General features: G+C 50.4%; 1 protein-coding gene across 1 annotated transcript in view; it reads right to left on the bottom strand.

The window, feature by feature from the left end:
- Nucleotides 1-23,395, bottom strand: part of FRMPD2 (FERM and PDZ domain containing 2) — a 62,190-nt gene extending 38,795 nt beyond the window's left edge. Inside the window, exons 1-12 of the mRNA XM_052640984.1 lie at nucleotides 23,272-23,395; nucleotides 21,525-21,682; nucleotides 20,203-20,268; nucleotides 17,954-18,145; nucleotides 16,190-16,322; nucleotides 15,373-15,460; nucleotides 14,815-14,941; nucleotides 12,693-12,764; nucleotides 10,503-10,677; nucleotides 9,632-9,782; nucleotides 8,854-8,992; nucleotides 2,609-2,764 (exon numbers count right to left, since the gene is read on the bottom strand). Of these exons, the coding sequence (XP_052496944.1) occupies nucleotides 2,609-2,764; nucleotides 8,854-8,992; nucleotides 9,632-9,782; nucleotides 10,503-10,677; nucleotides 12,693-12,764; nucleotides 14,815-14,941; nucleotides 15,373-15,460; nucleotides 16,190-16,322; nucleotides 17,954-18,145; nucleotides 20,203-20,268; nucleotides 21,525-21,682; nucleotides 23,272-23,395 (1,581 nt within the window). The remainder of the gene's footprint in view (nucleotides 1-2,608; nucleotides 2,765-8,853; nucleotides 8,993-9,631; nucleotides 9,783-10,502; nucleotides 10,678-12,692; nucleotides 12,765-14,814; nucleotides 14,942-15,372; nucleotides 15,461-16,189; nucleotides 16,323-17,953; nucleotides 18,146-20,202; nucleotides 20,269-21,524; nucleotides 21,683-23,271) is intronic.
- Nucleotides 23,396-23,744: the final 349 nt, after the last annotated feature.

The following is a 23,744-nucleotide window of genomic DNA, read 5'->3' as shown; positions in this document are numbered from 1 at the left end:
CCCCTGGATGGAGGAACCTGGTGGTCCATAGGGTCACAAAGAGTTGTACATGACTGAACCGCTGAACACAAAGGTTCTACCTTAAAAGGGATTATTGGGCAAGCTTTACAACGGATATTTACAAAGCATTTGTATTCGTCTGGGGAATGCATAGGTTATAATACTAAGTGGGAAAAAATACGAGGTACAATCAGTATGACTTCAACAACAAAAAGAAAATATTTTAACGGCATATGGCAATCCCTAGTTATGTGGAAAAATGGCTTCATGGTTGAAGAAGTTTGGAAAACACCAAGTTAACCTTGAATAAGTTGTTCTGAGATTAACATGCTAATATAGGTGTGAACCTTGCCATCAGCAGTACCCAAATGGACTTTCGCCAAATCTGATGAACGAGCAGGATTAGTCATCAGTGAAGCATAGGCCAATAGGTGTCATCTGATAATGGAAAAGGGAGCCACAGGAGCTACAATTAAATAACCCAGTAAATGTTTATTGGAGTAACTGATCTCTGTGCTGAGTTCTGGGGATCCAAGGCCCTCTGGACATTTACAACCTAGAAGACGGGACAAGAAATGAACAGAAATGTCTGTGATGTAGGCTGGCAGCAATATATGCCAACGATGTAGAAAATGTTTCTAACCTTTGACCCTGTGATTCTGCTCATGAGAGTCGGTCCTTAAGAAATTAAGCAGAAATGCAGCTAAAGACGTATGCAGAAAAAAATATGAATCTCAGTGTTTAAAATAGTCCCATATTTAACTTATGTGCCAAACAACAGGATACTGAGAAAAAATTTGGGGTACCTCATGTGTTGATTCAAAAGAAAGTTTCAAAATTTTAGTGAGATGAGATTTAAAAACAGCCCACAAAATTGACCATATAATATAAATCCAATTTTAAACACAAATGCATGCACACGTGTGAGTGCACAGACGAAAGAGGGAAGGGTGAAAATACACAAATGGACTGCGCTGTCTCAACGGGGAAGAATGTAGCGAAAAGGGAATGTGCTATTCACTCAGCTGTGTCTGACTCTGCAGCCCCGTGGACTGTAGCCCTACAGGCTTCTCTGTCCATGAAAGTCTCCAGGCTAGTATACAGGGTGGATACCCATTCCCTTCTCCAGAGGATCTTTGTGATCCCAGGATCCAACCCAGGTCTCCTGCATTGCAGACGGATTCTTTACTGTCTGAGGCATGAGGGAAGCCTCTGTGTGTGTGTGGGGCGGGGTGCGCGCGCGCACAAGCGCGCGCGTGTGTATGTCAGTCGCTGAGACCTGTCTGACTCTTTGCGACCCCAAGAACTGTAGCCCACCAGGCTCCTCTCTCCATGGGGTTATCCCAGCAAGGATACTGGATATGTATATATGTATCACTTTGCTGTATATACCTGAAACTAATGGAGTATTGTAAATCAACTACTTTAACTTGAAAAAGATATCCCCCAAAAAACATTTCCACATTTTTCCTAGAGTTGGTGGCTTCCTTTGCAGCTACTGGTCATCCTTCAGTGAGAGGAAGAAGAGACACAGTGAGCCTGCCACACTGAGCCAGGGCTGCGCAGAGGCCTGCAGACCCAAATCCTCGGCTCCCTGCGGGCTCTGCGGTCCTGCACCCTCTCTCCACCAGCGGTGTGCTCATGGCTGTGAAGTCCTCCCTTGTTTACTGTCAAGGGAATGCTGCCCCCACTTAGCAAGGAACCGGAACAAAGGCTGGATTAGGGAACACACTGAGCGCCTTTCTGCCAGAGCTGCTCAAGTGAAACGCTCAAGTGTTTCTACTGTACCAAGTGCTGCAGAAAGTTCCAAGTGACTGACCAAAAAAAAGATAGCCCTCACCTCAGCAGTTCTGCTTTCAAAAGGCTGTCTCTATCAAAAGCTAGAAAACACAGAATATTTTTGTCTCAGGAGACATTGTAAGAAGAAATATGAAAACCCTGGAGTTCCCTTTTGAAACTGCTACCCAACCCTAGAAGCCCTGCCAGGTACACCACCCTGGGGTGCTGGGGGGCCTCCTCCCACGTGCCTCTCCCCCACCCCCAGCTCTGGCTGCACAGACAGAGCGGTCGGCCCCTCCCATCCTGAAATGCTGCGGCTGCTCTCACTGGGGAGCTCTCAGCTATCACAGTGCTGTGCGCCTCTGGGTCCCCTTCTGTCCTCTCTACAGAACTTAAACTCCCCAGAGGCAGAAAGCACGTCCTTCCTGTCTCTGTTTCCTGTAGCGCCTGGTCCACTGCGGGTGTTAAGCTGTGAACTGAGCAGAAGCTCTTCATTGGCGGCTCTGTGCACCAGCAAACGTGACTTGGCTTGTGGCTCACACTCAAGTTTGTACATCAGATGTCAGAAACGTCTCTGTGAGAAATGTGGCCTACCCCTACTCACAGAATATTGACTGTGTGAGATTCAAGGTTGAAGAAAGGGCCGGCCATACCCACCCTGGCCCAATAAATCCTATTCATTCGGGGGATCATTTCTAATGCCGTCTACTTCCAAAGGTCTCGAGTCCTATGCTTGTACCTCCCTGTGGCTCTGAGCACAGCCAGCCCCAGAGAAATCTCTGGAGGGTATTGCTGACTACGTGCCCTCTCAAGAGTCCAAAGGCCTCACCCTCAAGAACTCCAACTCAGCATCCTCTCCCCAAAGCACAGGGCTCAGCCGGTGCATCTCTGAGACTTCGACTTGGACCCGGAGAGCCGTCATCCTCTCAATGAGACTTGCGGGGACATAATCTTCGACTCGAAAATAGGCTTTGTTCTCTACCTGCTGGAAAGATGCAGAAGAAAAGGGACACAGCCAAGACACCTTCTATAAGATTCTGAGCAGAACAGAAGCCTGTCTGCAGTCACAACTCAGTTAGGGCCCCAGGGAAAAGATGCTCTTTTGAAGTGCCCACTGGGATATCATATTCTACCATATTAGAGATTGAGCCAAACCACACAACAGAAACAGAAGGGAAAGGTGAAAGAAGCCACCTGTTTTTGACCCCCTTTTGTATGCCAGGGGGTCCCCAGAACATATTAGCTCCTTCTGTCCTCAAGGCAATCATAAGAGGACAGTACTATTGTTGTCATTGCCAAGATGAGCCAAATGAACGAGAAAGAGAGTCATTTAAAAGAGCTAAGTTCACACCATTTGGAAGTAACAGAAGCAAAGCCCTCACCCATTCCACAATGTCACGCCACTTCCCAAATGGCACAGTGAAATCCTGGCTCTAAAGCTGTGTTTCTATGTATTCATTCTGCACGTCTATCTGCACGTGCTGCCAGTACACGGCCCCGTCTCACAAGGGAGGCCTTGTCTATGGCACCATCTCCTCACAACAAGGGGATCAAGAAGCATTCCCCGAACAAGAGAAGATCTGATGCCAATAGCCCGCCCCAGGCCTGAGCTTTCACTGGCTACTCTTTTGGAAACCTGAGGCTGCAGCCCCACTAGCTGCTGCAGGAAGATCGTTATGGTTCGCCATCACTCACTACCCAGTACTGAGTTCCCTGGTGTGGACTCTGGGGCATGGAGAGCTACACAGACATTCTGGAGGAGGAAGGTAGAACTTGGCAGATAGAGAAGCTGACCCTTCCCTGGTATTCCTGAATCAGCCCATCCTAGTCTCAGGAAGCCAATACCAGCCTAATCTTGGGCAAGACACAAGCTGAGGGCAACTGTCCGTGAGGGAGGCAACTGGAAACTGGGAGCACCTGGCCTTCTCGGGGCTAGGAATGGGCACGTTGGTCTGACGAGGGGTCTGACAGGAACAGCATAGCATCCGCGAAACCCCCATGTTCCTGGTCTGGCACGGGAGTCCCCATGTGGCTGGAGACAGAGTCCTCCAGCCTAGGGCTGGCCCACGCCACTTCTGAGCTCAGCTCAGAGACACTGAGGGGAAGAAATTGCTTGGTAAGCCAGTACACAAAAAAGCATTCAGAATGCTATTACAAAGTCCCCAATCCAGAAACTGACACCAAATGGTGGCAAAATGTGGAAGAGCAGGAACTCACTCAATGACTGGTGGAAGTGCAAGATGGTCAAGCCTCTTTGGGAAGGCAGTTCTTCAATTTTTTATGGGACTAAACAAATTTATACCATATGATCCAGCAATCATCTCTTTGGTATTTACCCAAAGGAGCTGGAAATGTCCACACAGAAATCTGCACATGGATGTTTACAGCAGCTCCATTCATAGCTGCCAAAACTTCGAAGCAAAAGAGGTCCTTCAGTTGGTGAATGGCTAAATAAACTCTGGTACATCCAGACAATGGAATATTATTCAGCACTAAAGAGAAATAAGTTATCACACTGAAAAGACATTGAGGAAACTTACATGCATATTACTAAGTGAAAGAAGCCAGTTTGAAAAGGCTACATACTATGTGATTCCAACTATATGACATTTCGGAAATGGCAGAGACTGTAAAAAAAATCAGCAGTTGCCAGGAGTAGGGGAGGAGGAGGGTGGAACACAGAGGAGTTTCAAGGCAATGAAATTACTCTAGGGAATTCCCTGGTGGTCCAGTGGTTAGGCTACTGCCAGGGCCCAGGTTCAGTCCCTGGTAGGGGATCTAAGATACTGTAAGCCACGTGGTGTGGCAAAAAAAAACAAAAAACCACTACTCTGTATGATTCTGTAAGAGTAGATATCTGTCACTGAAATTGATAGTGGGGGACAATGATAGTAGGGGAAGCAAAAGTGGGGGGAAAAGGAATGTAGGAAATCTCTGCATCTTCCACCCAATTTTGCTATGGACCTCAAACTGTTCTGAAACAGAAGTCTATTAAACATGTTTTTATTTTTTTATTTTTTTTATTTTTTTAAACATGTTTTTAAATTGTTTAGGACATTAAACATTTTTAAAAATTTAGGACCTTTGACCCAGCCATCCCTTTGCTAGAAGTAGAGAAGTCAGATCAACAGAAGTCAGCATGAAACTAGAAAAGCTCCAGCACGAGTATTTCTTTCTTTGTCATTCATTTTAAAAAGGAAAATGAGAAGCGACTGGAACAATAGTAGCAGTGGTTCTGAGCACTTCCGTGGCGCCTTTAGATGATGCCCACGAGTGGGGAAACAAATCAGAAAGCCAAGTTCCGGCCCTAGTGAGGCATACCACGCGGTTATCCCAAAAGCTCATTAGGAAGGCCAGGGGCAGACGTACTACTGAGTGAGAAAGCAGAATGCAAATCAAATGTGGCAACGTTTACAACTGCATCAAATCCCCGAGTGTGATCAAAGGCTGGAAGAGAATGCACCCAGAGGAAATTTGTTCTGCGGCAATGATGTGATTAAGATTTATTTTTGTACCAAACTGTCTTTGTCTCCCTTTTTAAAATGCAAATGTAATCATGTTACTTACTTCCCAGCTTAGAATTCATCAGTGCCTCCAGTCTTCCACTGCAGTGGTTTCCAAATCACGTTTTTTTCCCCGGCACCAGAACCATTTATCAGACAAAATATCCACCCCTTAGAAGGGCCCACGAGGTTCCTTTCTGGATCTGACTGGCAGCGCTGCCCAGCCTCGAGGCCCATTAGCTAAGGCTGCCGTGAAATCCTTGCCGCTCTGCACGGGCCAGCCTCCTCCTTCTGCTCACTCAGTGACCCAGATACAGGGAGAGGCCTGCACTCTGAGACCTCCTTATGCCCTTTGCCGTGCCCACCACAGTGCCTGGCACATAGTATAGCAAGGCCCTAGAAAAGAGTCCCAGCTGTGCTCTCACTAGCTCACCTAGCCTCAAAGAGGCACAGTTCTTCAATCTGCCTGCCAAAGCCCAAGACAGTGTTTCGGTCCCTGATCCAGGAAGATCCCACATGCCTCGGAGCAACTAAGCTCGTGCGCTACGGCTACTGAGCCTGTGCTGTAGAGCCCGGGAGCCACAGCTGCTGAGCCCACGTGCCGAGCCTCCTGAAGCCCTCGCGCCCGAGAGCCCGTGATGTGCACCAAGAGAAGCCACCACGATGAGAAACCTGTGCACCAGAGAGTAGCCCCTACTCGCCGCAACTAGAGCAAAGCTGGCACAGCATCTGGGACTCGGGAAAGCCACAAACAAACAAATAGATAAATAAAATTATGTTTTAAATTTTAAAATAAAATGCAATGGAAACAACACCAGCTTTGCAGGGTTGACACAGGCTTAGATCATGCAAGCAAGGAGCAAGCCCTCCACAAATTCGGGTTGAGCGAATAGATGCTCAAATGAACAGGTATGTGTAATCTGTTGCTTTCACACACACACATGCATGCACACAGGTGTGCAAGAAAGGGAAAAGGTCTGTCTTTAGGGGCCACATGGGGGCAGCAGAGAATATCTAGGGACCACACTGGAGGCCAGAGCAGATGCAGAGGTGGAGGGGAGACAGGATCTGAAGTAGCAGCTGAAGGTGAAGGGTGAGATCCAGGCTGAGGCAGAAACTAGGTGAGGCCAGTCAGGAACTGGGCAGGTGACGGGCATGGGGGACCCAGGGTGAGGCCCTGGCCCGGGCTGAAGAACGTGTGGAAGGGGCTGGGCCTGTGTGCACCCAGCTGCCTTCAGTGGATCTGGCCCACTGTTTCTGTCAGCTCCCAGCAGTAGAGCTAGGGTATCAGGTTGAAAGCTGTATGTCTGAATCCACAGACTGAAAGCTGGTCTTTGTTTTCCAGTAGAGCACTCCTGAGTCTGGGGTGGGACAGGAAAACTTACAAACAGCAGTTGCGACGTAAACGGCCTCAGAGGTACATCACCACCTGCCACCCTTACAGTAGTTCTGACCTACTCTTATCTCAGATTTCCACTTTGCAGATAAAGAGCTGAGCCAGAGAAATAATATCTAATGTCACGTGGCTACTTAACAAAAGAGGCAGGGTTTGGACCTCGTTCCGTCTGACTCAAAAACTCCTTCAATCTATAGAGCCTGCTAAGGTCAGCCCAACGCTGCCCTGGGAGGCCTGTCTGTAGGGGCCATCACAGGGCTGCACTAGAGGCTGCAACGAGGATGGCGACTGATTCGCCAGGGTACCCGAGGCTTACAGCACCCTCCATGGGCCTGGGCCGTTCTCCTCCCAGTTCAGTTCAGTTCAGTTCAGTCGCTCAGTCGTGTCCGATTCTTTGCGACCCCATGAATCGCAGCACGCCAGGCCTCCCTGTCCATCACCATCTCCCGGAGTTCACCCAGACTCAAGTCCATCGAGTCCATGATGCCATCCAACCATCTCATCCTCTGTCGTCCCCTTCTTCTCCTGCCCCCAATCCCTCCCAGCATCAGAGGCTTTTCCAATGAGTCAACTCTTCACATAAGGTGGCCAAAGTACTGGAGTTTCAGCTTTAGCATCATTCCTTCCGAAGAAATCCCAGGGCTGATCTCCTTCAGAATGGACTGGTTGGATCTCCTTGCAGTCCAAGGGACTCTCAAGAGTCTTCTCCAACACCACAGTTCAAAAGCATCAATTCTTCGGCGCTCAGCCTTCTTCACAGTCCAACTCTCACATCCATACATGACCACTGGAAAAACCATAGCCTTGACTAGACGGACCTTAGTCGGCAAAGTAACATCTCTGCTTTTGAATATGCTATCTAGGTTGGTCATAACTTTTCTTCCAAGGAGTAAGCGTCTTTTAATTTCATGGCTGCAGTCACCATCTGCAGTGATTTTGGAGCCCCCAAAAATAAAGTCTGCCACTGTTTCCACTGTTCCCCCATCTATCTCCTCCCAAGACCCCCTCAAAGTGGCAGCACAAGGGCAGGAGTGAGCAGGCCCAGGCATGGTTAGGACTCCGGCTCTGGAGGCGAGGAGACACGAAGGGGCTCCAAGCAGCGACAGGCCTGGAGTTTTGTCAAAGGGGCAGGGAGGGGTTATGTGGGCTAGGCTGGCCCTGGGAGACTGCCTTCCCAGGCAGGGGGTAGGGTGGGGACGTGCCAAGAAAAGAAAGTGAGGTCTCAGTCGCTGTAGGTGAAGTGGGAGCGGGGAAGTGAGGGTCAGAGAAGGGTAGGGTGTTGGGAACTGAACTACATTTCCCTGACAAGCAAGTTGCCGACTTTCCTGATGGATGGCTTTTATCCACAGTGTTATCCCGCCAAGAGCCTGTACTCAGCTCATCCACCCACTCCTCAGATCAGTTGCTCTTGAGCAAACCCCCCATGTTTGAGGCTTTGCTTTGGCGTGAGGGAAATGGCAGAACTAAACAAACAAAATCTTTACTGTCTGGCGGATTCCATTCTAATGGAGAAGACTGACAGCAAGGCTGATAAGGAAATGGCTACCCCATACCAGACGGTGAAAAATGCAAGGGGATAAAGAGGGGCTCAGACGGCTCCAGACACAGAGGCAACTTCTGAAGATGTGCTGGGAAGAGAGCGAGATACTGGTGAAGCCTGAAAAATGGTTTCCAAACTGCTGCCTGTAATCCATGAGTGACCTGTGAGTGGTTCATAACCAGCACTTCTAAATTAACTAGACTAGAACAGGAAATACCAGTATGTATCACACAAGTGCATCTCACATGTGTACAGGTTGAGTTATAAGGTTTGTCTTTTTTTTTTTAATCGGGGTCATGGCACAAAACATCTGAAAGCCAGTGATGATGAGCTCAGTGAATCAGTACATTACTGGCTGCAAGCGAGACTTTAGATGAGAACTACCTTACAGTGTATAAACTTGACCTGTTCATTTCTGTATCCCTCAGAGCCGAGCAAAGAACACTCGAAGGATGTCTGTTGGATGCATAGGTGGATGGATGGGTGGGTGGGGGGTGGGTGGAGGCCGTTTACCGCAGTCTCAGTGTAGGTGCTAAGAACACAGGCTGTCTCCACATTTTCAACAGTTCCCCACTGTCCCATAACCACCTCTCCAGTGACCCGCCCCCCCAAGGGCCCCTGATCTCCACGCCTACCTCCTCTGGGTAACTGCCAAATTCAGCCTGCAGAGCAAGGACCCCCAGCTGCAACAGCGTCTCATCGTTGCAATACAGCTTCTCCTCCAGGATGTCTTTCCGAAGTTGCAGGTAAAATTGATGCCTTGTCCAGCTATGCCTGCCAAAGAGATGCAGGAATAAAGGTTACTGGCATGCTGAGGGCAAAGGAGAGCACTAAAGCCAGAGGGTCTCTCCTCAGTCTGTGAAGCAGAAAAAGGAGAGAAGATGGGATGCAAGTGAGTAGAACCCACAGGGCAATGCCAGTAACACGAGGGTGAGCTTGTTTATCCATACCATGCCTCCTGTCACTCGCTGAGGGCTATTCTGTGCCCAAGACACAGGGTTACTCACTTCCCACAATATCCATGGAGATGTTTGTTCTTGTGGCTCAAGTAAGAAAACCAATACTTAGTCAGATGGTATGTCTAATAAGCAAAGGAACAGAGAGAGTGATCCAGTCCCAAAGCAGTGACCTTCTCCTCCCATCCTCATCACTGAGCTGCCGGGAGGTGGGGCATGTTGGGGTCAGGGGAGAGAGAACTTGACCTTGACTGGCACATGTTTGAAACAAAAGGGTAAAGTTTTCATTTTGACCAGGGCTTCTCCCCAAACACTGACTTATCCCCCTCTTCTCAGCAACTGTTGTAATGTTTGCACACATTAATTTGCCAAGCACTTGCCTACCCATTATCTCTAATGTCAGCCTGGACAGACATAAACGGCCTAAGGAACAAACCAAGAAGTCTGCGGCACTCACTGGAGCAGCCCATAGTGACTCACGAAGAACTTTATCCTTAGAAAGAGCACAAAGGTATTTGGGGAGCTCTTCTTCTGGGGCTGCTCACTCCAGCCTTCAGGGGCTATTTTGCACAACCTGGTTTCAGCATCCAAGAAAAAGAACTCTTTACCTGAAATGGAAGTAGAGAGTGTTTAGAGGGGAAAGCAGCCGGGCAGGCACCACGCATCAGACTCACAGCCCTGAGCTCTGCCCGAAGGGTGAGACAAGAGCCGACTGAGTCTAGGAGAGAGAGCAGGAAGCAAGTTGTCTGGATTTAGTGCCACGGGACCTTTGTCGGGTCCATGAGGGGCCAAGAAGAGGGAACAAAGACGAGAGTGTCAGTGAAAACAAACATAGCACCCAGAAGAGAAAATATGAATATTTATCTGAGGAGACATCACTTATCATCTGCCTCCCAGTGACCACCTTATAAAAATAAAATTAAAAAACACAGAACTGAGTATTTATTCCGTTTCTGTCGTGGGCCGGGCGCTCTGTATCTACGTGGGCAAGTGCAGCGTCCTAGTCTCAAGCAGTTTTGTTAGAAGGAATGGAACTCAGGGACCTAGACATTGGGCTTCCCAGGTGGGCACAGTGGTAAAGAATCTACCTGCCAATACAGGGGACTAGGGTTCAATCCCTGGGTCGGGAAGACGCGCTGGAGTAGGAAATGGCAACCCGCTCCAGTACTCTTGCCTAGAAAATTCCATGGATAGAGAAGCCTGGTGGGCCACAGTCCATGAGGTCACAAAGAGTCGGACACAAATGTGTGACTGAGCACGCTCACCACACACACACACTGAGACACCAGGACTACCTGAGGCATCAGGCCGGCCTGGGAGCCACTCACCTTTCAGGTAAGCCAAGCCAAAGTAGGTGAGCTCCCCGAGGTTGGCAAACGGTGCAATGGCACTAAAGACAGCTCCCACTGTCGATGTGACGTCGCATTTCACCTCCAGGCACTGCCCGCTCAGCAACACCACACAGAGGCCCCTGAGAGCCAAGTACGACTTCGCTTTTTTGGTCTGAAAACAAGAACAGTATAAACCGCAACAATAACTAAAAGACATGGAGCCTTCACCATGGGCCAGCTACTGTGCTAACCACTTTATGCGTCTTTTTTCATTTAACTGACAAACAACCTAAGAGATGAGTATGTTTATGATTCCTGTTCAGCAGATGAGAAGCAAGGTTCAGAGACTGTAAGGGACCAGCCCAGAGTTGCACTTAGTAAACGGCGGAACTGGACTCAAACCCTGCTCTTTGCCAGGCTCTGCAGGGGCCAGGAAGGCTGGGGGCGGGGGCGGCGGGGGGGGGCGGTTCATGTAGCGGATTTCTCTCCCCTGCAAAAATTCCTGGGGCTCAACTTCCCAAGAGGATTGCCCAGGGCCACAGCGGTGAACCATACACCCCCAGAGTAGTGAACAATGCAACACTGACCCCAAGTCATCACAGAGCACTACTTGGGTGGGCAGAGAGAACTTGGGTGGGCACCTGTCCAAGGAGGAGGGAGGGCTAGAGCTTAGCGGATCACTGTGAACCAAGAAACTGATCGGCAGAGGTGCATCCAAGGAAGTGCAGCAGCATCTGCCTTCTGTCCCTCACCCTGCTCAGATTAATTCCAGATGCAACTGCCTCTGTAGCCCCACCCCGACCACTGTCACCTCCGCCGAGCCGCCCAGAAGAGCCCATCAGTCTGCTCCACAAAGGCTGGTCCGCCGCATCTCTGCACACACTGCCCCCTGCCCCCTGTGCCCTTCCCCTCCATCCTCTCACGCAAGTTCCTACAGGTTTCCAGGTCGGCTCAGGACCTCTCGTCTGCAACCTGGAGGTTGAGCCACATACTCCCTTCTCTCCTCCCCCGGTTCCTAGTGCTCAGGGCCCCTGCTCCCTAAGAATGAGGGCTGAGCACCTCCTGTGCCCCAAGCCTAGCCTGAGGCCTGGCCCAGACCTCCTCAGAAAGTCTTCATTAAAAGACAGTCATGATGGACACCGCAGATGGCTTTAGTTCCACTGAGACCAAGCCTGCCCCCACACCATGACCTCCCACAGCCCGCGGCGGCTCCACTCCCCAGCCCTGGACTGAACCCTGTGAGAGTGGGATTCCCCGTGACCCCAGGCAGGCACGGCCACGGGGCACACTCTAAGCCACTCTGGTTCCCGCTCATCCGCACCTGTGTCTCCTGTTGCTGTGTAACACACTTGCCCACGCTTGAGTTTAATGCTTTGCAGTTGCCCTCTTGAAATTTGTAATGATTGTCTGTTTGAATGTGCGTTTTCTAAATGACGTCCATTAGAGCATGCACAAAGAGCTTGGGTCCCCAGTGGTCCTGCCTGCCCACCTCTGGTAATGGGCTTTGGCTGCCAGCTTCTCTGTTCCCTGGTGCCCAGGCCCCTTCCAGTTTCCTCCTCCCCCTCCCTACCCTGCAACCTCTGCCAACCTTCACTCAGGATCTCTCCCCTCTTCCCTGGAGTGCTGGTTCAGGAAGGGTCCCAGTCAAACATCTCAGAGCAAGGCAGGCAGTGGCTGAACCCACAGTGGACTGACAACCCCAAAGCTCTTTCCTTGAGCCTCAGGAGAGACAGCCTGTCACTCACCCCCAATCCAGGTCTGCCTGGGTTGAGCCAGCAGACCAAGGGAAGGGAGACTGACTTCTCCTCTCCAGAAAATAAACGCATAATGCTGGAACACAAACTTCGCGTGAAGAGGAATATCTGTTTTTTTCATATCAAGAGATCTAGGGTGTGGAGCATTGCCTGGCACCTACTAGATGCTTCAACAATATTTCCTGACTAAAGAGGAAGATGAAGACAGAGCTTGTCTGGAAGGACAAGCAGGACTTGGTGAGAAGTCACAGAGGTTTCTTCCAAAAGGGGAAGAGGACGCTAAAGGATGGATGTCAAGTAGCAGTGTGACTTGGCAAGGGCTGGCAGGCTCCTGGAGGAGAGGGTAAGCCCCTCAGAGCTTGATCAGGCTCGGGTACTGCTCAGCTGGCCGCTCACCACCCTTCAGCCCCGCCCAGTCTAACCCAGCCGTTACCACAATTGATCCAGGCAAATACAAGGTCACCGGGGCCTCTCCAGCCATCAGGGCAAACTCCGGCCTGGAGAACTGAGGAAACAGGCAGAGTTACTCTCGGTAAAGAAGAGAAATCAAAGTCAAGCTCCACACGGCTGGAGCCCCAGCTTCAGAACTGAGCTTCTCCCATGGTTTCACCTCCTCCTGCCCGCAGTCAGCCTTCCCTTCCCCAAAACCAGCAGGAAGCAGGTTCCAATGAGATGGGGTCAACTGGGCTGAGGCCCTAGCTAGGCTGGGCATCTCAGAGCAGACGCCTTAAACAAGCAGGTGTGGCTCTGGTGATGTTGTAGCTCTTCATTTGAGTGCCCACTTCATTTTAAGCGCCGAAATTCATGCATCATCATATAAGCTTTTATATGTCTCAAAATTATACAACTGTTGTGTGTATAGATACATGCAACAAGGTTTTGAAAACAAAAATACTTTGAGATTTAAATTCAAAGTAAACATTTTACCTTGTTCTGGATGTTGAATCGGCAGCGTGCCTGAGTATTTATTCTCAGTATCACAGTACTTCATGTTCATAGCACACTTGTGACCCAGGAAATGCCCTGATGCCATTTTTATTTATACCCAGCCATCATCCTGTGGGGTGCACATTCTCAGCCCCTTTTGCAAGAAGTGGAGGTTCCTAAAGGTTAAGAAATTCACCCAAACTAACACCAGTGAGTCACAGGATTGGGTGGGCCTTTTTCTTTAAGATTTTTTTTTTAACGTGGACCATTTTTAAAGTCTTTATCGAATTTGTTACAATGTTGTTACTATTTTATGTTTTGCTTTTTTGGCCACAAGGCATGTGGGATTTTAGCCCCCCAACCAGGGATCAAACCCACATCCTCTGCATTGGAAGGTGAAGTCTTAACCACTGGACCTCCAGGGAAGCCCCTAGGTGGGCCTTCTAATGTGTCTCCCAAGGGTACCCATCAGGACTTCTGTCTCAAGGGGCCAAAAGTGCAGCCGGGGGTAATGCACGTCCTGAGAGAGTTGCTAGTATTGTCGAAGCATTCGACCCCCATCCCTCCAAGCTCACGAGGGCCTGAGAGTGGTCTTGGAGGGCAGCAGGGGCTGGAGCGGAATATGGCGCTCATCACCGCACAGGAGAGGATGTCCTGAGGCTATGCCAGGCTCCGCTCATCCCTGATTAGTTGAGCACATCAGGAAAATCTCTCCACAACAGACAGACAGGCAGACAAAGCCTGTTGGGGGCTTCAGGGTCTGACATTCCCAAAAGGCTCCTGATGCGCCAACAGAAGGCCAGGCAGAGGCGGCCTCATCCATGAACAGCCTGTTCTGGAGGGCTTGCCACAGATCCAGGGGTGTGTATCCCCATGGCTGCTGTGGCCTTGTGTGGTTACTTTTCCAGCTAACGCCAGTGTCACCCATGGAGGAAGGGGTGCTTGTTATCTAAACACTGAAAGTGGCTCTGACTCCTGGCGCCAGGGCTGTTTCGGGCAGAAGGTACAACCCGGGACCACCCCAATCTCACCCTCCAGCACAGGTGTAGCAAGCTGGCCCCTCAGCAGAGACCAGACTGCCTGCCAGGAGTCTCGGGTCCCCAGAGCCATGAGCAGGGGCCCCTCGACATGGTCTCTCCTGTCAGCCTGGACTTCCCAGCGAGGCAAGCCCGCCTGCCACTCTTGAGCCCCAGCTCCCCACACTCATCCCAACTCTCCTGCTCTTGCGCCAACCAGCCTGGAGAATCTCTCTCCCGAACTACCCCAGCCACTGCTTTGCTTCCACACGTCACCTGTTCAGAAGGCGCCTTCCAAGCACGTTCGGCCTTGTCAGCTCTCTCACCACCTCCCTTGTCCTGTCCCCACCTCACATCAACAGCCGTGAACTTCCTGAACGGTGGGACCTGGCACCTTCAACCTGCTATCCTACAAAGTTTATAGCAAGGCCCCTCCATAACACCTATCGCCCTGAATTGCCAGGTTGGAGGTCATTTCAGTCCAGCTCTGTAGGTCTCAGCCCGGGGAGGCTGGCCCGCAGCAGGATCCTGCCCATTTTCATTTGCCGTGTCAGCCACACATGGCTTCTCTCACACCGCCTGTGGCAGTGCCCTTCAATCCTCTTTGCTCACCTTTCCCTTTCTTTGCAAAAAACTCCTTTGGGAAGGAGTTGCCGGCCGTGAGTTTTCCGGGAGAGCAGAACCGGAGCTGAGCCGTCGGCCTTCCTGAAGGTCTGGGGGAACTTGAGCTGGAAGGGCGCTGGCCAGCAGCCAGAGAAGAAGCAAGAGTTAACAGTGGAAACAGCTTCCCTCTAGGCTGAACGCAGCCTCAATTCCTAGCACAGAATCAAAAGCTAAATAAATCATTGTTTTCAACATTGTGTTTTGTGGTTGTTTGTTGTGCAGCTCATGTAATGTAGACAGTCTCTGCATAACAGCATGCTGTTTCCAAACTGAGCCTGACTTGGTTCCAAGAGGAGAGAGAACACCCTGACGGCCAAACTGCCATCAGGCCCCTCATCACCTTGAATCCATATCTGCTTAAATGTGGCTTCCTCACCTGCCAGTGGAATAGGGTCGGGTTTTCCTTGAAAAGCAAGAGACTTCTCATTAATAATCAAAAAGAGAAGAAGCAGGGTTCAGCCGCTCCCACGCCAATACCCCAGCCCGAGCTCACAGCACTGTGCCCACCTGTCCACAGCGACGCTACAGCGACCGTGCGTGGAGGTGTTCAGTCCGGGCTCCAGGGAGCTCTGGGTCTCTGTGCTTCTCTCTGAAACTAACCAAACATCATAGTGAAAGGCACGGGCAGGAGCAAAAAGCACAGTTTTCTTGCATGAAGCAACTTAGGGTACGGATATCAGCAACACAACTTGACAGCCGTGTGATGTCGACAAAGCTGCTTGAAATTTCTGTTTCCTCATGCGAAAAACATAAACAGAAATAGCAGTCACAGTGGGCTGGGGGAGTTTGGGAGAGATTAAAGCCTAACAAGAAAGAATACTTTGTTTTAGGGACAACAGACAGCAACATTATTTTCTTTTTCAAATCTCACATTCAGTTGAAAAGTAGAGAACAGTAGAAGATTCGAAGATTATTCTAAAAGCCATTCTTCCAACACACTTAGAGCAACAATAAAAACAATCTTTACAAATTGCTTCTCCTTTCATTCCGCCTAGAAATCAATTAAAGGAAAAAATTTTCTTTCATGATGTTTGCTTAAATTTGTTTTTATCAACTCGGACAGTAAAAACCCAACATAAAAAGAATCTATGTTGGCTATAAATAACTCAGCTAAATTATATCTCCAAGTGAAGCTTTCCTCAGGACACAGGAGGGGTCCTAAGCTCAGTCCCTTCTCTTCAGGGGCAACCTGGAAGAATGGGGCTTGCCCGGGCTTTCTCTGAGCCCAAGCATGGACATCGGGCCATGAAACAACAAAGGGGGCAGGACACAGTACAGTGGATATCATCAGCCTGCCCGGGGAAGGCCAGGGCGCTGCACCCACCTCTGCAGCGACGCAGACACCCCAGAGCCCACGCCGCCTGGCTCTCACAGCTCGCTCGATGCAGCCTGTTCCTGAGCAGGTGGCTTCTGTCTCGCTGCCCAGAGGAGCTCTCCTCCACGGCCCTCCTCTCCACCTGACGGCCAAGAGCATCACACATCCACATCCCAAGGTCAAGAGGGAACGCTTACATAAAGACAGACAGCCTGGCCGTCAGTTTGAGTCAATGTGGAAGAGCCTGTCCTTCACACTGGGAGTCCAGCAAGGAGAACAGGAGCCGCCAGGGCGAGCTCACCCACACGCTCGCCCACCGACCACACACTCGCCCCCAGCCCCCAAAACCTGCCCACTCGCGCACACCTGTGCCTTGGCTCACGCGCCCCCACCACAGGCCAGGGGCTCCCTGATGATCGCCCCTGTGCTTCCAAGACTCAGAGCTATATCGCCTCCACTTCCGGTCCTCTCCACCTCTGCCCTCTCCATAGCTGCGGATACGAGTGTCTTCTCATCACCTCCCCTCAGCACTCGACTCGCGTCTGCCTCTATTACACCACGTTGCAACAGAGTCACTTGCTCATCTGCCGCCTGCGACTCGTTGTGTGCTTTACACACCCTTGTAGCTCACCTAGCTCAGTGCCCCAGTTAGAGTTGAATACGTGATCAAAATCACTTTACAGTTTTCTGACGACAGTGCTGAGCCTCATCGCAGTGTCCATCAGGGGACAATGGCACACTGATGGGTGGCAGGCTCTAGTGTTTTTCAAATAAGAGCCCCTCCTTCCCCACTGAATCCTCTGGCTCAGTGCACAGGAGTAGCATGTTTACACACCAAGAGAGAAGTTCAAAACAGGAGGATAGGTTGGCAGAGGCAGTTTCTGACTGACTGTGGGCAGCTTCTCCAGCTACTCCCTCCTGTCCACCCACAGGGCTCCCTGTTAGTCTCGGTCTCAATTCTCCAACACGCCCCCTGCTAAAGGGCAGCGCTGCACAGCTGGCACCCCACTTGCCCCACCTGAATCCCAGCTCTGTCCTGGCCTCAAGGGGAACCAAGGCTGGTCCGATTCCTGCTCTGGAGCTACCCATGACACCAGGCTGAGGCCGTCTCCACCTGAGACCACCACCTTACTCAGCTTGACCCACCCACACATCCTTCCATCACTCCCTCTCTTGTACAAAAATGCCCTGATTTTGCTTCACGGTATCCCAGCCTAAGCCAAATGCTTAGTGCGTGCCAGACCCCTTGTTAGGTGCTGGAGAGCACACGCAGGGTGCAGTCACACAACGCGGCAAGCAGCACAATGAGGCGACCACAGCAAGGGGGCCCTCTGCAGGCATAAGACGGCAGCAGAGAGGGAGGGACCGGGGGCCTCGCAGGCCCAGTCAGGGAAGGGTTCTCACATCAGGCCTAGATTTGAATTTTGATAAGAGAGCTAACTCATGGGTCATATATATAATCATTTTAATGCAAAGAGGCTCTTCTAAAGATCCCAAAGGTCTTGGCCACATTAGAAATCTAGGCTCCCCCGAAGGTCTTCACCAGCGCTGCCCGATAGAACTGCAATACCAGCAACGTTCTAGGTCTTCCCTGTCTAGCCTGGCCCTCTCCAGCTGCAAGTGGCTAATGAGCACTTGAGTGTGGTAGACGTGACTGGGGAATTGAATGTTATATTTCCTTCTAATGAACTATAACTTAGCTCATTTGAATTTTAACAGTTGCACATGGCCAGGGAAAGGCCCCAAGGTTGAAAAGCACAGATCCACACTGACCTCAGAGATATTGCCCAGGACCAAGCCGACCAGCTGTCTGACGTGGAGATTGGCAGAAGTTGGGTGGACAGCCGCTTCTTCCCGATGAATCTGACAAGCTTCCAGGACAGACTGCAGTGGCAGCCGCCTGCCAGGCTGGTCTTCGCACATGGTCAGCAAGATGGAGTGCAGGGGTTGGCAAAGCTGCAGGGGCTGGAGAGCGGGGCAGCCCTGTGAGAGGCTGGCCGAGCTGCAGCCACTGAGGGCAGTGTCCTGTCAGGCGTGCCCGGGGAGCAGCAAGAACGGATGTCCTCATTGACTAGACAGATGCCCGCTCCTTCTGCGTGGCTCAGGGAGGGACACGGGCTGCTTCACCGAGACCACAAAATGCAGAGCAATTATCTCTGCACCAGCTGTGTGCAGTTTGCCGCTCTCTAATCTAGAACGCCCTTTGGTGCCTGGGGGGCCCAAACACATGCCTGAAATCCCTACGGAAAACAGATGCTTGACAAAGTGGATTTCTGCCTAGGCCAAGGACCCAGATCAAACCAGGATCAGCCTTTAACTCACATTCACCTGGGCAGCCTATCATTTTCTCAAATTATTTAGGTGGTTCTCACTGGGTCTTTCTCCTAGCATGTGAGCTCCAAGACCATAAGCACTGTGGCTTTTTCACTTTGGAATCACCAGTGGTCAGCATAAGGTCAATAATCGTTGACTGAACTTCATGTCACATGAACTCATCAGGCAAAAGGAAAAATGGGTATTTTATTAAACACTTTCCTCATGCATTTAAGAGGCCACCATTTATATGGAAAGGGTGTCAAATTCAGACTCACAATCAGATGTTTTCCTAACACTCATCCACACTGCAAGCCATTTTTCAGATGAAGGCTGTTCTACCATTTCCTGCCATGGAACACCAGCTCTGAATTTCTGTCTTCACATGTATGCAGACTGGCGAGTCCTACACTCGTACAGCACATCACAGGGCCTCCAATGCGCCTAGACTGCACAGCTACTTGAGATATAAGGTGGGAGACAGTCCCTGTCTTCAAGAGGTTCAAAGTCTAATGAAGACGGTCACTCAAAGAGACAAGCACAGCACAGGGTGGCAAGGGCTTTGATCTTGGGAAGTACAAGACAAGGTCATAACACAGAGGAAGGCACTTGGCCCATGCTGGGGAGGGAGGAGGGAGATGGGGAAGGAGCTTGAACGAAACATCACAGAGCACACTAGGGTTGATTGGGAGAAAGGTGGGAGGTGAGCCACAGATGGAGGAAGCAGTGGGGGCAGAGGCGGCACATGTCTGGAAGGAAGGGGACCACGGGCAGAGCCAGGCCCAGGGCGAAAGGACAATGCCCTTGTTCAAATGGCTCAGAACTTTAATGCAGAGCAGTAAGTCAAGTGTGGGGCCCTTGCAAGCGCGGTGTGCTATTACGTAGGCCACACACTCTGTGCTGAGGAGTGAAATGCAACCCCCTGGGGAGTGGAGAGCTGTGAATAATTCCACAGAAGAGGAAGGTGGCCAGGTCTCTTTTTGGAAGGAGCACCGGAAGCACTGGAATGTTGAATTGGAGAAGACAAGGGTGAGATGGAAAAAAGGAAGGGAGAAAGGAGGGTAGGGAGGAAAGAGAGAAGCCAAACCGACTGGATAGAGTTCTCCAACGTGTACTCTCATTACACTAGTTTCCACAAAATAGTCATCGTGTCAGAAAAATATTTACACTTACAAGCAGACACGTATGCATTCTGTAGTCAAAATTTTTATAAAATGCTATGATAAAGCTTAAAAGTTTCTGCACTTTAAGCCTTCTCAGAGTCTTTAATAAACTACTCTGATAAATTTTCAAGAAGAAGACATTGTAGGGAACGTTTTCCCAGATGGATTAAGCACAGAACCCTCTCTCATGGAAGCATCTCACTTTAGTAAGGGCTGCGTTAAGACCTTTTCTATAAATTGGTATCTTCAGCATCTATAAATTTCTCTAGCTTCCTACTTCCTCTGGACTAGAGTGGCATATAAGCCTTATGTTGCTTGCCAGTCCCAAATTGTGGCTGCCTGGAGTGCCATGTTGAGTAGGATTCTGAGGTTCTTTCTGGACTCAGCAGAAGCCCTTCTTTAACATCAATTGGCAATCCTTCCTAGAACCCAGGAGGACAGCGTGGTGGTGCATAGCTCAACAGATGTGGTCCCTGCCCTGGGAAAATAGACTAAATAAATCCAAAGACATCACCTGGCAAGACTTTGAGAATGCTGTTCACAGACCTGATTTGGTGGAACGTGAAACCCCGCCGACCAGTAGAGAGTCAGTCCCAAAGAATAGACATGCATCTATCCAAGAGAAAAAGCACGCAGTTAGATCTCTCATTTCTGTCATTCCATGGTCCTGTAAATGAAACATATTTTCCTGTGTGGCAGACACTGTTGGCTGCCTAGCCCAACAACCATCTGCAACTCCTTCAAACATTGCTGCGTCTTACTCTAGAGGCTAAAAGTCTCATGACCATGACACTCATTTTTTCTGAGAGACATGAAGGAGGGGGATTCTGAAAAGGTTTGTTCTTTACTGTCAACAGGAGCACGTGCATCTGGTCCCATTCTTTTCCCCCTTGTTTCTGTCTGGAACACTGATGTGATACGTGGAATCATGGCAGCCATCATGTGACCATGAGGCAACAAGCATAAAGCCAAATAGTCAACAGCTGAGGAGGATAGAATGAAAATATACAGCTAAGCTGATGACCAATCTCTTGACTTCTTGTTATATAAATAACTCATCTGTGGTTCCAGCCACTATATTTTAGGCTGTTTGTTTCTTGTAGCCAAAACTGGCTCTACATGACATACTATGACTCAGCCTGATTAAAACGCATCATAAGTTCTCAGAAAGCAGCATGGTATAACATCTCCATGGAAAAACAAAAATCATCACTGATTTGACATCCAGAAATAATTGATGCAGACATTTATTTTTGGAACCTTGGGGGTGTGTGTGTGTGTGTGTGTATACACAACTAACATCACATAAGTGTAAATATATATACATAATATAAATTATATTATATATATTTAATTACTTTTCAAGTCATTAAGTTTCTACAGTTTCATTGTAATGCTGTCTTGTTTCATCTCCACTCTCGCTGGACATTTAGCTGGTTTCCAGTTTGTCACTAACATCAACAATACAGACAAACATTGGTGCAGCTACCTCGGTCTTTCCTCAAGCCTTGGGATGCACTCCATTTGAGGATCTGTTGGGTCCTGTTAGGCTTTTGCCACGTGCTGCGAGACCGCTTACCTACAGCTCTTCCAGCACTTCTTTCTGAGTATTTATAATAAGCTGATTGATTAGGTCATATTACCCCCACTTTACAGATATAGAACCTGGGGCTCAGAGAAGTTGCCTTGTTCTCACCTAAGAGCTAATAAATTACTGGCAAGACAGCCTGGGAATTTAAAATTCATTAAAACCTTTGTTAAAGCCATTCTGCTTCAGTATTCCTTGGGGTTGAGCTGGGAGCGGGGGATGGCCAGGCCTCTCCCAAAGGACAGGCCCACGGATGCCGCAGAGACACCACGCGTCTTACCTGAGATGCGTCATGCGGCTCATCACCGCTCCGTCCCTGTAGCAGCTCAGGGGCCTTGAAAGGGGCTGCCTCTATATGGGAAACATGGTCTTGGAAGGAAAGACTTCCGGTCGGAGAAAGCAAGACTGACCAGGGGCAGACCACATAGTTCGAGGAATCTGAAACCAAGGCAGGTATGGGGGTGTAGAGATGGGGCCACCGTCTGGAGCACCATCTGTGGGAGTGTGCCCAGCAGGTGTCTTCCAAAACCCTCTCTGAGATGAACTGTAAGCAAGACCCAGGGAGTGGAAGGACTTCAACCCTGACACATGCAGGCATGGGAGCATGTGTCACAGAGTGTGGCTGCAGCAATGGCTGGGAAACTAGCAAGCGCACCCAAGGTCACAGGCGGCCCGAGAGTCTCCAGGCAAAACGTAAAGAGCGATCAAATCGGCTTGGAAATTAGCACAAGTCTTATTTCTCTGGAGTCAGTTTAGAAACCAAGGCAGCTGGTCTTCTGAACATGCTCTAGCTGTTCATTAAAGCCTCCAGGGCAGGGAAGAGGAGTGAAGACCAGGAGGAAGATGGACCCCAAAGTACCCGCGCACAGCCTCCTTTCATACAGCACAGCCTCCCTTCATACAGCACAGCCAGGGTCCTCGCCCTGACTGCGTATGTGTGATCTCCCACATGGGGAAACTCCACCGCGGGCTGGCAGGACACCTGAGTGTGAGCGCTCAGGTGTTTGTCCCAGTTATCAATTCAGTGCCTGGAAACTGCAAATCCATGTTTCAATACCTGCTCCCTCCTTTCCCTTCAAGAGCTCTCGCTTTCACTGCGAGAGAAATGTACAGCTTTCTCAGCAGAGGGCGCTGGAGAGACATTACGGGAGGGGGGCTCTCCTGCTGTTTCTTTGGGGTTAGCCGCGTGTGCGTGAAGAGGGACCCTCTGCTCCTGCACTGGACTCTGGGTCCCTAGGCCACCCCTCGGCCTGACCTTGTGAAGTGATCGCTTCGCAACCCTATCTCCAGAGACACAGCAGGTTCCGGGCCTCCTGCAGGCATTCGCTCCTGGAGCTGTGGCTCATCTCTGCCTGCCCATATCCAGGGAGTCACCCTGCCGCTGTAGGCGATGCCTGTGCCGTGTGTGTCCCGTGGCTGCAGACACCCATAGCCAGGTTGAGCAGAGAACTTCGCCATCACCGTGGCCTGCAAGCACAGCTCCTCCAGCGGATCAGAACCCCAACTTGGAGAGGGGACTTCCCTTCAAAGTTTGTCCCTCACTGGTATGCCCTCAGTCCTAGGAGACCATGTTAAGGTTTCTCATGTCGGACGGTTACTCCTCTATCTTAGCTTAACAATTCTTCATATTAGCCTCCCTATTTAGACCACTGAGTGTGTGGATTCTCTCTACTAACCGTTGCAGCATCTGGCAGGGGACGATGATTGCCCCCTGCCTCTTTCCTGTCTCTGGTCCTGCCCAGGCTGCCCAGGTATTGGGAGAGCCCCACAGAGCTCCCAGCCTCTCTCTCCCTAAACTCCATGCCTGGAAAGGCTGCCATTCCAAGGCAAAAAGACTTTCTTCCAACTCTGTGGCATTCCATGGGTCCAAGAGACAGAGCTGCCCTCCCAGAGCAGCTCCATGGGGGTGGGTTACGGGTGTCCCTTGCCTGCTCAGTCTAACACCTCGGATGACAGATCAGAAAGCTGTTTGGGAAGCTTCACATTCAACTCCCTGGGCCCCAACTGCCCCAGATACACTCTCTTACCATCGCAAAGGTCCTCCAGGAGCCGCTCAGCCGCCAGGGACAGAAGGGACCAGATTTCCTCCTCAGATAGAGCTTCACCCCGGACCTGGAGGGCACTGGCCAGGGTCACAGAGGCCGGGCTCATACCTGCAAAGACACACGTGTGGCCGAGCCCTTGTATAGTCCAGGAGCCTGTGTGGCCATGCCAGCTCATGGGCAGCCCAGCCCCTCTGCAGAACAGCGCCATGTTTTGCCACGTGTCCCCAGGTCTGGGCGCAGGGCCAGGCACACGGGAGAAGCTAAAGAAATGGTCACTGGGAGACTGGCTGGCTTTGGCTCGTTCTCAGTGAATGAGCACATCAGTAAATAAACAAACTCCCAATTAAGGGTTAAGTCAATAAATGAATGAATGAACGAACCATGAGAACGGCTCCCTCTGAGCTGGGCATGCGCTGTCGCAGAGAGCTCCCTGCTGCGGACTGTCTCTCGCCTGC

The sequence above is a fragment of the Budorcas taxicolor genome, chromosome 5 (genome assembly GCF_023091745.1).
Source record: "Budorcas taxicolor isolate Tak-1 chromosome 5, Takin1.1, whole genome shotgun sequence".
In the NCBI taxonomy this organism is placed as follows: Eukaryota; Metazoa; Chordata; class Mammalia; order Artiodactyla; family Bovidae; genus Budorcas; species Budorcas taxicolor.
The sequence above is the reverse complement of the archived record's forward strand: the minus strand, read 5'-3'. Positions and strand labels throughout refer to the sequence as shown.